The 16,001-nt window shown below is 40.9% G+C and overlaps 1 protein-coding gene across 1 annotated transcript in view; it reads right to left on the reverse strand.

Annotated features, from left to right (window-relative positions):
- Dip2b (disco interacting protein 2 homolog B) overlaps positions 1-5,748 on the reverse strand; it is a 140,722-nt gene extending 134,974 nt beyond the window's left edge. The window contains exons 1-2 of the mRNA XM_033763889.1: positions 5,739-5,748; positions 3,399-3,470 (exon numbers count right to left, since the gene is read on the reverse strand). Of these exons, the coding sequence (XP_033619780.1) occupies positions 3,399-3,470; positions 5,739-5,748 (82 nt within the window). The remainder of the gene's footprint in view (positions 1-3,398; positions 3,471-5,738) is intronic.
- Between the last annotated feature and the right edge of the window lie 10,253 nt (positions 5,749-16,001).

Genomic DNA, 16,001 nt, shown 5'->3' on the forward strand with positions numbered 1-16,001 from the left:
AATGAGAAACTGAAAAAATGGAAATAAAGTGTTTGCAAATGGGGAGGGGAGGAGGGGGTGAAGGGAGGGCAGGGACAAGGGGAAAAATGAGAATCAAGACCTATTATGTAAAGGTACAGAATCCCAATGATGAATGTAACTGTATTTGTATACCTAGATTGTACCAATAACCTCAATAAAAATGAAAAAAAAAAATAAAAAGAAACACTTATCTTAGCAAAGAAGGCAGACAATCTCAGCATACAACTCAAAAAATCTAGAAAAAGGCCAAACAAGTAAATAAAAAAAGAAGAAATAAATACATAAAGGATGCAAAAGTAAAAAAATAAAGACACACTAAAAAAGCCAAAAGCGTTTTCTTTGAAGCTTCCTGGGAAGACAGATCCAGGAGTGAGAGGGAAAGAGGGAGAGGGGAGGGAAGGAGAGGGGGAGAGGGAGAGCGAGAGGAAGGGAGGGAGGGAGAGAGAATGAAAACTGCAGTGTCAACAAAGGAGGCTTTAAACATTGGGGGGTATAAAAAAAGTTAAGATGTCTCATGTATCAAATATCCACAATGAAAACAGTCATGCATTGCAAACATGTGCTAATAAATAAATTTAAATTTAAAATATAGAGTACTGTGAGTTACTTTAATCTGAACATGGATACAAAACAATGTCCTGGAAAGCTGGGCATGGTGGCATGCATGCCTGTAATCCCAGCACTCAGGAGGCTGAGGCAGGAGGATCACTGGAAGTTTGAGACCAACCTGGGATAAACAGTGAGGTCCAGGAAGAGAAACAGAATACTGATCATGAGCTGAGCATAGTAAGGATGACTTTAAATTAAATCTCTTAATAAGCTGGGCCTGTGGACATGAAGAAGAAAACTAGAAAAGCATAGAAGCTAACTGGGTGTTGTTGTAGTTGGATTTTTAGTGGGGGTGGGGGTGGTAGCAGGGGTGGTTTAATTTTGGTTATGCTGAAATGGAGATGCCTTTAAGATAATAAGTGGAAATGTTAAAATATGCAGTTAGATCTATGGACGGGTGCTTGCTTAGGACAGATAAAGTTCAAATATACATATTTGCGAGTTGTCTGCATTCAGATAATAATTAAAGCCACAGGTACGGCCAAAAGTAATCTAGCAAGATAAAACATGGTTCTCAAAGTGTGGTCCCTGGACCAGCAAAGGCAATATTGCCTGGGAACTTGACAGAAGCAATTCTTAGAACCCTACCCTGGATCTACTGAACTATATAGAAATATATAGAAATATATAGAACTATATAGAAATCCTATAAACAGTGGCCTGCAGTCTGTGGTAACCCCAGGAGGGACTGTAATTCAGGATACAATTTGAGAATGAAAGGGAAGGGGAAGGGGAAGGGGAAGGGGGAAGGAGTCAAGAAGACTTGGGGCTTTCTTGGAGAATTTCAACATTTAACAGAGAAGGATGAGCCTGCAAGAATGGCTAAGAGGAAAATGAGGAGTCCGTCAAAAGAAGTAATATGAGAGGTTTAGTGTGGAGTACTACTGATATTCAGTGGTGACAGTGCCAGGAAAGACTGCGATGAACTGAAACGTAACAAGCTAAGAGGAGAGTCTGGTGAGGACGAAGTGTTTTGAGCAGCATAACTGTAAGACAGCAACAGGGTGAACGTGGCAGTAGTTAACAAGAAAGGGGAAGATGCTTTTTTAAACAAACAGGATAGTAAGTAGTGACAAACTGCCAAGGGAGGAATCTGATTGTGAGGGAGAGAACAGCTAGCTGTAATGCACACCAAGGTAGCCGCAGCAGGAAGAGTGCTGCATACAGGCAATGCTTAGAACCGTACAAAATCATGACCAACTTGTATTATTACTGCTTTGTAAATTCTCCACAGACCTGCACCCTACAGTCTGCACCCAGAATGGATTGCTCCCAAGGTCTTGTCCTTGGTGCCACTGGGTCACATAAGGTTGCTGAAAATGGAAGAGAGAGTGGGATGCAAGGAATGGAAAGAAAGACTGTCCTTGATTGACGGAGCAAATAACCTTTTTAATCAGAAGCAAGGAGGTGAAAATAGATGGGCAAGGGGCTGGGGATTTAGCTCAGTGGTGCTGCACCTGCCTCACAAGCACAAGGCTTGACCTCTGGTACCCCCACCCACAATGGATGGGCATGCCGAGTGGCGCATGCTTATAATCCCAGCACTCAGGAGGCTGAGACAAGAGGATTGCTACAAGTTTGAGACCAGGCGAGGGAAGTTTGAGGTATGGTGGCAGGAAGCTGGAGAAAGTGTCACTGAATGGGTTCTATTTCCTCTGTGGGGTCATCTGCAAGGCCATCCCTACTAAGAGACAGATGTGTCACATTCTCCTGTCCTACTTCATACTCACTAGCAACTTTGTATTTATTGTTGTTGTTTTGTTGGGGAGGCCCTGTCTCAAAATTAAAAGGGAAGGGCATATAGCTCAGTGTTAGAGTACATGAATACCATGTAGGAGACCCTGGATTCATTCTCAGCATGGGAAAAAGAAAAAGAGGAATGAGAAAGAGCCTTCTTAAAGGCAAAGGCATGGCAAATTCTTTGGAATTAAATACAAAAATACTTAATTTGGTGTGGCAGCTCATCATGCCTATAATCCTAGCAGTCAGGAGGCTGAGGGAGGATTCATGTGAGTTCAAGGCCCAAATGGGCTACACAGCAGACCCTGTATCAAAAAACAAAAACAAGGGCCGGGATTTGGCTCAGCAGCTCCTCACTTGCCTGACATGCACAAGGGCCCAAGTTCTATTCCCAGTACAAAAAACAAACAAACAAACAAACAAAAAACAAGGGCTGGGGATTTAGCAGTGGTGCTGCCACCTGCCTTACAAGCACAAGGTCCGGAGTTTAATCCCTGGTCCCCAAAACAAAAACAAACAAACAAAATAACCTCCATAAAAGGGACTCTGGACTTTCACATATTTAAAGAACTTGGCAGTCTACTCACAGAAACAATAAGGCAGGCTGTGAATTAATCCCCAAGTTTATTTGGGGTCCTGGGGACAGATCCTCTAGTCCTCCAACCCTCAAGGTACCCTGTAATACCAGATCTGTGCTTTCTAACTGGCTTTCCCTGCTCCACTCCATTGCAGCTTATGCTCTGGCGTAAGTAAGATGCAGTTTTCCAGGGCCTGGAATCATCAGTTAGTGGGTCACACGATATTGCCCAAGTTCTGCATAAATGATCTTACGATCTTGGATATTTTAAAAGTGCTTAGCACAGAGAAGATGCTCAATTAAGATTCATTTCTTCCTTTCTTTCCTTCCATTTTTCTTTCCCATGGTGAGGAGGGAAGAAAAATTAGGAACAAACAAAAGATCCCTTGTAAGACAACAGCTCTCTAGTATAAAAATACTGAAAAAATGGAAACCACTTCTCAGTGCCTACCTTGTGCCTGCGGGCTGTATGGAGACAGGAGTTTAGACCTTTTCTTTTCATATCCCTTCTGTGTGATGTCCCCTAAAATAGCAAGAAAACAGAAATAGGTTATGCATTATTCTTATTCTTTACGGTTCACTGTAAAAACAAAATTAATTACAGAGTATTACAGAAGTATACCACACAGACTAGGGGAAAATGTATGGTTCTTAGCCAAGATTTTGCTAACTGATTTCCCATGGACTTGGAGTTTACTTGTGGGAAATTGCAGGGCTTGGACCTACACCATCTTGTTATCAATCTGCTACATATCACGGCAGAGATTCCCGAGGCCCTAGGCATCCCTAGGTTCCTTACTATTTAAGATATCCCCAAAACAGAACGCCGCAAGGTTAACAGACAATGATTTTTCTCAAGAAGTTTCAGTTTAAACAAATGAGTGCAACTGGTTTGTGAGGCCTTTATTCTTTAATACTACAAAAGAGAATCACATAAAATCAAAAGTCTTGTTAAAACAGTAAAGCAAGTGCAGCGGCACATCGCTATAATTCCTATAATGAAAACTCAGGATAGTAAGTCCGGAGGATCACAGGTTTCAGGCCACCTTAGTTAGCTACATAGCAAATTCGAGGCCAGCCTAGGCCATAGTAATGATATAGGGGAAATATAAGCTGCTAGATGTCAAATAAGCTGAGTTTGTATTCTCTAAAATCAAAGAATGAATTTTAAGGAACAATGGAGATTATGAGTGGGAAAAGTTTATTAAGAAAGATGGCTCCTTGGAGACAGGAGGGGACCCGAAAGTGAGTTGCTGTGGACCCTACTTCATAGAGAAAGTTTTATAGAACAAAATCACAAGGTGGATACTATGTGGGTCAAAACTATGATCAACCAATAAGATTACAAGTATAGTTTTAGTTTCTTCTTTTCTCCTATATTTTTGAATTTTACAATGATTATTAGTTAAGGAAACAATATTTTAAAATTTCAATCATGACTACTTACTGAACTCTACAAATTTAAATCACAATGGCTCATCTTTTTTCTGTATTGAAATTTTTTTTTTAAAGACCCAACTCTTCAAATTGGCCAACTCAAGAGTTTAGGTAATCTCTATATACAAACTTACCACCAAGGAAACTTTCATTAGCAATGGGAACTATGTTTTCTTTCTTTCTTTTTTTCAATGTAAAATGGACCGTTCTATTCTATTCCCCACTCACACTCCTCTGCCTCTTTTCCCTTTCTCCCTCCTCTCGTTGGGAGGGGCCCAAAGACCAGTCTACTGGCTTAATAAAAGGCCTTTAAACAGCTTTTTTCAGGGCTTACAGTCTCAATCATTCACTGTCAACAAATGGTCATAGGACAAACTGCTAGATTTGGCAGCAACTACTAACCACCTCAGATTTTGAAAGGGGACAATCAAGAGAGTCTAATTCAGCCATGCTAATTAGCTCTGTTAGATCTGTAAATGAGTAAAGAAAAGAGGACGACCCAGGAAAAGCAGCAAGGTAGTGAGAATGCGCGGACCACCATGTTGGGCCAGTCAGTAATGTCAAAGTGCTTTCCCCTTCTCTGACCACCAGATCTCACTCAAAGTCACTCCCACGTGAGCCTTCCCTATTTGTTAATCACTCCTCCTAGGGGCTCTGCAACTCTGTGCACACTTCCGTGGCAGTGCTTACACATCACTGGTATTTTAATTATTTGTTTAAACCTCTGTCTCCCTACTAGACTGTGCACTTGAGGGCAGGGCCTGTGTCTTGTTCCTCTCTCTAGCCTGCCCACCAACTGGCACAACAAACATATGCAGAACAAGTGACTCAATGAATCAGTAAAATGGGGGCAGTGAGAGAACAATAAATCAAAGAGACACATGTACTTGGTTGGAAAACTGGAATGGGACAGAAAGAGGGCTTTATTTTAGCAGAAGCTAAAAGGCCCAGGGAGAGGATTCAGTAAACCAGAAGTTTACTGAAATTTGACAACAGATCTTTTTTTCTTTCTTTTTTTTTTCTTTTTCTTTTGCTTTTTTGAGGCAGGGTCTCACTATGTAGTTGAGACTGACCTGGAACTCACTATGTAGCCCAGGCTGGTCTCAAACTCACAGTGATCCTCCTGTCTCAGCCTCCGAGTGCTGGGATTACAGGCATGAGCCACCACACCGGGCATGAAAACAGATCTTTAAGGTGACCTGAAAAGCATCAAACAGCTGGCTAGATTGCCTGAAGAGAATAATACATAAATCACAAGATGCTCAAAGACAGAAGAACTCCACACCAGATAGGTATATCCCTTAGCTCAACCAGACAGAAGGAGTTCAGTGAGGATCTGTCACTCACTGCCTACCTAAAGTCATTCTTACTATCTTGTTAGGCAGGTTTTACAATACTAAAGCAATACTTTCCAAAATTTTTAAAAGCTGTGCTAGAACTTGAACACAGGACCTCACAAATACTAGGCAAATGTTCTACCCAAGCTCTTGTCCATTTTTAAAAGAATTTGGAGAAATTTGTAAAAATATAAACTCCCAGGCCTCTTCCATCAAGATTCTGATTCACTGAGACTGGATTAGGATCCCCAGAAATCTGTACTCCTTTTTTTTTTTCGTTTGTCTGCTTGTTTTTTTTAAAGGTCAGGGACTCACTATGTAGTTTAGGCTGTCCTCAAAATTGCAGCAATCCTTCCTTGGCATACCAAGTGCTGGATTTACAAGTATGTGTGCCGTTAGGCCTCACAAAAATCTATACTTCTGACAAGTACTGTATTTTCCAGCAGATCTGAAAGGCAAATCTTGTTTCAATCCATCCATCCATCCATCCATCCATCCATCCATCCTGTAGCAGATCTGAAAGGCAAATCTTGTTTCAATCCATCCATCCATCCATCCATCCATCCATCCTGTCTGGATTGCAGCGTGGTTTTGCTGACAATGTGAGGTGAGGGTGAGGGAGAAGATCAGGAAGGATACTATGTCTGCTACCCAGCTGAAGACAAAGCATGGAAGCTCAGGAGCTCACTGACACTAAGTTATACACAGGAATTGTTAAAACAGATTTCTTGCCATCTGGCATAAGAAACATGAGGGAGTGCCATAGCCATACCTGTAAAAAAATAAAATTTGCATTAAAATGGCATGCATCTAAGGCAAACCTGTTGTTCAAGTTTTCTGAGGACTAAACAAATACAGGGAGGATTAGCCTTCCACACCTACTAGGATAACGTATTTCTCCACCCACATGTACATAGAAGAGTAGCCGCATCCAGTGGTCTGCAGCTCCTGACAGGTGTGCTGGTACACAGTTTCACAAGAAGATACTCACCCAAACAACCAAGAGACAAGCTGTGAGAAATGTGGGACCCACATTACTTGAAAATGTCCAGTGGTGTTGGCCCTATCACAATGTTTTTTGTTTTTGTGTTTTTGAGACAAGATCTTGTTGTGTAGTTCAGGCTGTCCTTGAACTTACTATGTTGCCCAGGCTGGCCTCCAACTTGTAGGAATTCCACCTGCCTCAGGGTTCCAAGTACTGAGATCAGAGGTGTGCACCACCACATCTGGCTAAGCCTACCTAATTGTAAATCACCAATGCCAGGCACAGGTCAGTATGCACACACTGGGTGGTGCAGGGAGGAATTATGTTCCCAACCTCTCCTCACCACTCAGGACCAACAGACAGCTTGGCCTAGAGGCCACAAACTGATGGACAGAGTGGCAGGAGGAGGCGTGCAGGGGTGAGTCCCTTCAGGGCCAGAGGTAACAGGGAGGATGGTCTTTCAGTTGGCACTAGAATATACATTCACGCTGATAGGGAACTGTACCTTTCAGAGAAGCAAGGTAACGGTAAGTAGTTCTCATTTATAAGCCTGTGCAGAGCCCTGAGCTATTAGGCACAAAATAAACACATGACCAGAAAACTGCACGGTCACCAATTCATACATAAGCTTCTCCTCTAAGGAACACAGCTGGCAGACAGACTGCAAGGGTTCCAACTCCAAACATAAAATCCTTCTGCTCCAATGCACAGAGGGATGTGTGCTGTTGCAACCCAGCTTGGCACTCTCCTGTTTAGTCAGAGATGACCATGGCTGCAGACTTTGAGAACGCAAGAAAAACACTTTCAACACTGACCAGATGACACAGTATTAAGCAAAAATGAATAAAACAGTCTCTTTGCCTTCAAAAGCTCCCACTCTAAATGATTAATTACAATGGAAGTGACAAGTGTTACACTAGAGATTACGTACACAATGCAAATAAGGATAAATAAGTAAGTAACAATGCTTATTAATGGCTTCCACTGAATCGGTCTCCATTCCAAGAGCCTCCCAAATCCTCATGGTGATACCATCATCACTTTCGTTTTCCAGGGAGACCTAGATACAAGAACTGGCTTGGTGTGCACACCTGTAATCCCAGCACTTGGAAGCCGAGGCAGGAAAAGCCCAGCATGGGCAATTAAGTACCTTAGTGAACCCCTATGTCAAAATAAAAATTTTTAAAATATTTGGGGATAAAGTTCAGTGCAAAGGCCCAGCTTCCATCCCCAGTACTGGAGAAGAAACAAAAACATGAAATCCTCAGACATTTTAAATTTAAGGCTGATGTCAACCTCATGAGTCATTGACATACAGTACTTAGTTCTTCATTAAATAGTTTAACAATCACCATTCTAAATTTTCAAAGCATTCTGACACTAATTCATTTGCTTTGGCTAAAAACTTTGTTCAGTAAACAGGAAGGAGCCACTGTGGTGGGCCTGTAATCCCAACACTTAGAAGGCTGAAGCAGGAAGACTGCCATAAATTTGAGGCCAATCTGGGTTACATGGGGAGTTCAAGGCCAGCCTGAATTACAGAGGGAGACCCTGTCTCAAAAAAGGAAAAATAGAAAAAGCATAACCTTCATGAAAGAAAAAGCTGATGCTAGGAGATAGATGCTTTGTTTAAGAATACAAAGGAAGATTAGAATTTGGGTCTCTAGCCTTTTCTTTTTCCTTCCTCCAGGGCTGGGATAGAACACAAGGCCTCGAGCATACTAAGCTCACATTCTACCACTGAGCCACACACATTCCCATTCTCCCTGGCTTTTTCTTACTATTCTTTGTTCACTTATTATTTCTTTGTAGTTAACCTCCAAATCAGATGCTGTGAAAGAATAAAACTAACCTATTGCTCACAAAATAAACATTAGAGTAAAAACAATTTTTATGGCTTTTGAAAGGCATTAACAATTCCCTCTATTCTCCAGAACCCTGAGATTGTCACTTAATCCCCTCACTCCTTTTTTTTTTTTTTTAAGTACTAGGGAACTGAACTCAGGGCCTTCACAATGAACTACATGCCCAGTTCTTTTTTGAGACAGGGTTCACTAAGTTGCCCAGGCTAAGCTTGAACTTGAGATCCTCTTGCCTCAGCTTCCCAAACTACAGGAATTACAGGCATGTCCCATCAAGCCTGGCCCCTTTTCATCCTGTAAATGAAACAGCCAACTACGGGAACTGGGTCTGGTTGCTATTAAAAAATAGTTAACAGAGGGCCGGGATTTAGTCCTGTGGCACCATGCCTGCCATGCAAGGGTAAGGTTCGGAGTTCAATTCCCATACTGGAAAAAGAGTTAACAGCAGAATGTGGTAGCACTGCAATCCCAGCACTCAGGAGACTGATGCAGGAGAACTGCTGTAAGATGGAGACCAGCCTGGGTTACATTGTGAGCTCAAGGACTGTAAGATAAGTTGGAATGGCTACCACCATTCTGATAACTTCCTTCTTCACCTTAAAGTTTCCATTTCCTACACCACGCGTTACCGGTCATAAATAAAACCGACACGCGAACAAGCCTTGTCCGTATAAGGAATGGGTGTCAATAATGACCCCTGAGTGGCTGCCCGTGCAGCCGACACAATCCCCAACCAGCCTGCACCACTCACCCACTATATATAACCAAGCCCCTCCGCCAGCGCTCTCTCTCCTTTCTTCCCCTTTCGCCGCACCGGCCACCGTGCAGCCCCGTGATGCAGCGGCTCTACAATAAAATCTCTACTCTGTGTGCGGAGTGATCTTTGGCAAGCACAGGTTTCTTTCAAGGACAGCTTGAACTACAAACAAACAAACAAACAGTTAACAATTCTGGGCACGGGGTGAAGCCAGTAAACCCACCACTTGGGGGGTTTGAGGCCAGCCTGGACAACTTTGACTCTGTCTCAAAATAATATTTAAAAGGCTAAGAATGTAGGTCAGCAATCCTTGGGTTCAATCCCCAGTACTAACAAAGGAAGAAAAAAGTCACTATCAAATCTATATCAATATTTAATTAACCTATTATGTCCTTTATATGTAAGTTGTGGACCGGGAAGGTCTTACATGTTGGCTATGGCTAGAAATGGGGAGAACTAGGGTTACTGTACATAAGGAATGTAAATGGACCCATACAGAGACAAAAGCACGGCTGAGAACGTGAATGAGGTCAATCTTAAATCAAAGCTCAAAATAGCAGAGGAACTGGATCCCAGAGATGCTGGCCAAAAGATAAAATGTTGTATTATATTTTATCACATTTTCTTTATTGTATTCAATAAATTACATACAGCAACCACTGATCTTCAAACAGCCTCCTCCCACAGGTGATACATAAAGGCTCACCAAAACAGAATAATACAAGAGCCTTCTCCCTTTACCTGGCTGTTGACCTTTATCTTTCCCTACTTTTCTTGTATATCTGAAGCAAGTGGTCCAATACAACTCTAAAGAATTAAAAACACTTAACTCAACAATCTCTATAGTTTCTTTCTACACAGAAGTACAATTAATCTTATGTCGAAAAGTGAGTGAAAAGATAACATTTTCGTAGTTCGGTCAGAAATAAAGCTTTGTTGAAATATACACAATCTGTTGAAAGATGAGAAATTTTATTGATCTAATTTTTCTTTTGGAAAAAAAATCAGTCGTTGTAAAATTTTCAACTGGCAGCTAGTATCTTCTTTTACCTCAACCGTGCTAATGTTACAAGGAAATTAAGACATTCAATTTTCCATTCTCAATAGATGCCCTCTCACCTCATTTAGGACAATTAACGACACATGTTCTGTGTCAAGAACTAGAGGATAAGACCAGATTGCTTTCTCTCAAAACTCAAATCACAGAATTGTTTTGGCCACACAACTCAAGTTTTCTAGGTCAAATATATATATGACTTCTTACAAATGGTATTTCACCTAAGGCACTAAGCAAGTTCAAACAAATAAAAAGCAACAAGTAAAACACTTAAGATACTGAGAAACTGAACTGTAAGTATGACTACATCATCAGGAAGATGGTTAAATTAATCCATCTAATGCAAGAGGTATGTTCGTTTGTTCATCTGTCATATACCTACAAATAACAATTCGCACTTCAAATGGTCTGAATGTTTAAAAGGAACAGAAGTCATGGAGGGATGGCTCAGCCAGGGGAAAAAGCAAGGGTTCCAATGCAAAGGCAGACTTGGGTTTGGACCGTAAATCTGTCATTCACTTGCTAATGGACAAGTTACTCAAGGACTCTGTGCCTCAGTTTCACAATAGATAAAACTGGAATAACTCCTAACTTTAGTACCATGATGAGTCTTCAGTGAGAATAAACGCAAAAGTCCCTGGCACAGAGCACACATTTAACTAGTTTTAATTGATCCCACTCCAGTCCCAACCCCACCCATAAGTCTTAACAAGACCTTTACCTTTTAAAAGGCTATTTAGAAAATTCTGGATTGGTTGATTCTTTTTAGACAGGTGTTATAACACTGAGCAATAATATCTCCAGCGCCTGTGATGGTCTTTTTTTTTTTTTTTTAATTTTAATTTTGGAGACTGTGTATCACTACACAGTTCAGGCCAGCCTTGAACTAACTCTGTAGCCCACACTGGCCTCAAATTCACAGTGATCCTCCTGCCTTACCCTCCCAAGTTCTGGGATTATAGGCATGAAGCACCATGCCTGGATCATAAAATGAAATTTTTTAAAGAGATGAAGAATTTTGTTGGTAGGGAATTCATACTGCTCTGGAAACCAATGATGTTCAGAGAAAAAACAAAAATATAAAAAACACCACTATAGTATATGGATCACAAAATAAGCAGGTCATTGAGATCACAAAGGAAAAGGACAGTACCATGAGGCACAAAACAGGCTTTATGTTTGGCAGAGATTTATAATCTTGGGTTCCATGCATCCAGAGACTTAGGGTGTCCTCTGTGTTCTGCTAAAAACCAAGTCTCTGATCCTGGGCAACCCTCTATACAGTACTTCTCGCTGCCTCAGTTTCACCATCTGCAGAAAAGTGGACATAGGAGCTCTTCAATGCTTTTCATTGACGCCACTGCCACTGCTCACTTGAGGTAAATCAAAAGTAACAGGACATTCAGCAGGTAGTAGATAAGCTCCAGCATGGATATAGAGATTTAAGGAACCATAACTAGGAGGTGACAGCTGAAGGCTTGGGTGTGAATGATATCACCCAGAAGGAATGCAGTATGAGAAGCGAAGAAGGCCTGAAAAGGAATCCGGGGTGAGCTAGCATTTAAACAACAGCAGAGGAAAGAGACGACACAGAGATAGAGTGGGAGCCAGGAGGGAATGGGAAGAAAGGACACGGAGGAAAGAAAGATGAATGCATAGTCATGAATGTAAAATAAGCATCAAAAATTTCCCCCTGGGTTTGACATCTAGATCACCAGTGGCCCAGTTAAAAACAGTTTTAGGGCTGGGGATTTAGCACAGTGGTTCCACTGCCCGTCTCGCAAGCACACAGTCCCAAGTTTGACGCCCCGTACCAAAAAAAAAAACAAAACAAACAAATAAACAAACAAAAAACCATTTTAAAGGAACAGTGAAGGAAGAAGGCAGACTATTTAAAATACTGAAGAATGATAAAGAAGTGGCCAGAGATTTAGATCAGTGGTGCAGCCTCCTGCTTCGAAAGCACAAGGTCCTGAGTTCAATCCCTGGTACCAAAAAAAAAAAAAAAAAAAAAAAAAAAAAAAAAGATAAAGATGCAAAGTGAGTACAACAGATTTGATTTCTTTCCTTACTTTTCTTGGGGGGGAGGAAGTACTGGGGAGTGAACCTAGGGCCTTCACACTGAGCTATATCCCCAGCCATTTCTCATGTTGACACAGGGTCTTACTAAGACACTAAGTTATAAGTTACCCAAGCTGACCTCAAACTTGTGATCCTCCTGCCTCAGGCTTGCAATGTGCTGCAAAGGAAATGAGATACAAGGCAGTATCTACAGAATGCTTGAGTTAAGAGATGTGAGTCTTTTTCTTAAAGATAGGTAGATTACATGTTACAGAGAAAGAGCTACTGGAAAGAAGTTGAGGGCCAGGGATTTAGCTCAGTGGTTCTGCTGCCTGCTTCGCAAGCTCCAGGTCCCGAGTTCAATCCCTGGTACCCAAAAAAAAGAAGTTGAAATATTATTTTAACCAACAAATACTAACAACTGCCTACATGCAAAGCACTACTCCAGTTTAGGACATGGTCCTAGCATTTAGTCATGATCATAAATTTACACTCTCCCAACATAGAGACATCAGTAAATAATTCTATAATTTATAATTTAATTATATCTTTGAAGGGGGGTGGGGGCCAAGTACTCTAACAGATTTCAACTGGCTACTCCATTTCAGCAGTTAATTCTAGGGCGTCCCAATCTAGGCCAGGAATGTAATACAAGTCCTTGATCTGTCCTTTTGAGTATGGAAATATTTGTCCTTGGACCATGACAGCCTGGCAAAGCAGAAAGCCCTGAGCCAGTCACCTCAGATAGGCAAATCTTTTCACCCTACTGTATGGAACAATTATCATTTTCTGTTTGTCAGAATGTACAAAAGGCTGAAAGCACTGTAAGATGTTAATGATACTTCTTCCTCCAAAAAAAAAAAAAAAAAAAGCTGGTAGATATAGACACTGGGGGAGCACTAAGAATGGGGTTAGACAACAAATAAATTCTGTCTTGATGACTTCTAACTCTGCACAGGAGAATAAAGTGTTTTTGGTCTATTCTCTTTTCTGCATTAATTTACCGCTTATTTCATACTAGTGCCATTCATAGGCAGTAACTCAAAACAACCCCAAGGGTTGGCAGTATCATGGGCCTGTCTTCAGGTGAGGTGAGGCACTGGGAGATTAAGTGACCTGCACAAGGACACAACACTAAGTGAACCAGCTTTAAGTCCAAGCCCTTAATCACTATTCCTTACTATCTTTCCAAAGGCTTTCTGCTAAGAAGGGCAGACAGAGCAGGGGGTTTTGACAGATACTCAGAGCGGCCTCTACAGCAATAGGAGGCAAAGGCCCAGAGGCTGTAACACAGACCCACCAGTCTTTAGGAGTCTGAAGAAGTTAACTAACCTTTAAAATGATGGTAATAGAACCTATGCATTATTAAAAGAGATAATATAGGCAAAGTGCTCAGGTCCTAAACAGAGTAAACACTCAGTGACATGTGCCGCTCTAATTGTAGAGGAAATTAGGTAAAGACATGTCCACTTATTCCAGACACTGCTGAGAGCCCAAGGAGACAGCGAACAGAATTTTTGGTAGCATCAACTCCCAGTTTTGTGATTTCCTTCAGTAGTCCTTGGGCAAAGGCTAATAACTGCAATAGCTTAGAGGTGGTAGTGACAGAAAAAGACGGTAGAAGGCAGCAGGGATCTTGGCTAGCAAGTATTTACTGACCACTAATCAAGCAACAATGAATACTTGTTGAGTAAATGACTTGCAGTACCATCAACCTAACTTCTATAATTTTTGAAGTTTCTGGAAAATAGAATTAATCATGTGATGGCAGAACAAATCTCCCTCAGAAAGAACAGGATTCCAAAAGGAGAGAAGGGGTGAAAGGAACCTGGGAAGGAAAGGCTCCCAGGAGGATGTAAATGTTCCCTCATGGCCTAATTCTCTTTCCCTACTCGCAAGACTTTATATTTATCACTAAAGATGAGGGCGTGTGGTGGTGCATGCCTATAATCCTAGCCCTCAAGAGGCTGAGGCAGGAGGATTGCTTTGAGTTCGAGGCCAGCCGGAGGTACAAAGTGAGTTCAAGGCCAGTCTGAATTATACTGCAAGACCCTGTCTCAAAGAAAAAAACCAAAACAAACAAACATGAATAGTATGGGGAGAAAGAGAGAGAGAGAGAGAGAGAGACCTGAAGATTAATTTATGTTTTAGGGGAAACACTAAAATTAGGAATTTCCTTGGGCATGGCTCATAAAGGCCCAGGGGAAAGGTCAGAGACTAAATGAAGAGATTACTGGTGGTCCAGTGAATGGCTCTCTGTGGGACAGAAGTGATAAAAGTGTGGGGGAGGGTTGTGTCCAGTAAAAGAGGAAAAGGGAGTACCTAAGTTCCACAGGCTTCCCCCTGGATCATACATTTACCAGCCAGCCAGCTGCTGCTTCTGGTTCCTCTTTTATTATGACAAAATTTAAAATAACTTGCTGGTAGTCACTATTTTTAATGATTAAATAAAGGCAACCTACCCCCCTCCACGCAGCCTCGCAAAAGAATAAATGTTAAATGTTAATAACACTCTTAGGAATACAGGCTCTAGAAGAAGGGTGAAAACAACTGTGCAGCTTTAACTTGCAAGAAAGCTGTGCACAGCATTTCAGTAGTGTAAGAGCTGGCATCCTTAACAGGCAAGAAAGCACTATGTATATTATTATTTGTGGTTTTTTTTTTGAGACAGGGTCTCCCTATGTAGTTCAGGCTGGTCTTGAACTCGAAGCAATCCTCCTGCCTGTCTCTTGAGAGCTGGGATTTCAGGCATGCCCAGCTAAGAAAGCATTTTTTTTTTCAGGATTTATCTAAGTTTAATTGATTACCAAATCTATACGTGAAACTCTGGTTATAGATGTGAAACCCATCTGAAAGAAAAGTGAAATATATCACCTAAGTTTTCTCTCCGCAATGCCAAGTGTCTGTGTTTCATAGAATATGATACATTTTTATGTTTGATCAAATTAAAATGGTATCATTGATAATTGAATTAAATCCTGAAAATTAAATTCAAACTGTGACTTGCTAAGTGTACAACCAAACTACTTGTAGAACTATGCAAAAAATTATTCCTACATTTTTTAAAAGTAAAAAGATATGATCAACTCCTTAAGGGTTCTTATAAATAGCATAATTTTATAAACACCTATCCATCAGTATTTAGGAAATGTAACTTTTGGTTTGACTGATATAGGATTCTTTCTCAATTTCTGTAATTTGTGTCTATTGTCCCCCTAGAGATATTTAAATATTTAATATTATTACAGAAAAATCTATTTTTTCCCTGCAATTTCACTTGAGAAAAAACAAAACCAAAGCACTTACACAACAAATTCCGTATCCTAAAATAGCAAAGACAACAATGCAGGGATAATTCAGTGTTCTAACAGGTATTTCCTGTACTTCACTCAGTGTACTAATCACAATCAAACGAAGAATTAAAAGGAAAAAACCACTATTCTAATAACAAAAAATCCTGCACAGCACTTTGTCCCCAAATAACAAAATATCATCACATATCTGAGTATTATAAAAAATTACAATCTTTCAAGGCTATCAGTATTTGGAAGTGGAAAT

The sequence above is a fragment of the Fukomys damarensis genome, unplaced genomic scaffold, assembly GCF_012274545.1.
Source record: "Fukomys damarensis isolate Sample0158 unplaced genomic scaffold, DMR_v1.0_HiC HiC_scaffold_15, whole genome shotgun sequence".
In the NCBI taxonomy this organism is placed as follows: Eukaryota; Metazoa; Chordata; class Mammalia; order Rodentia; family Bathyergidae; genus Fukomys; species Fukomys damarensis.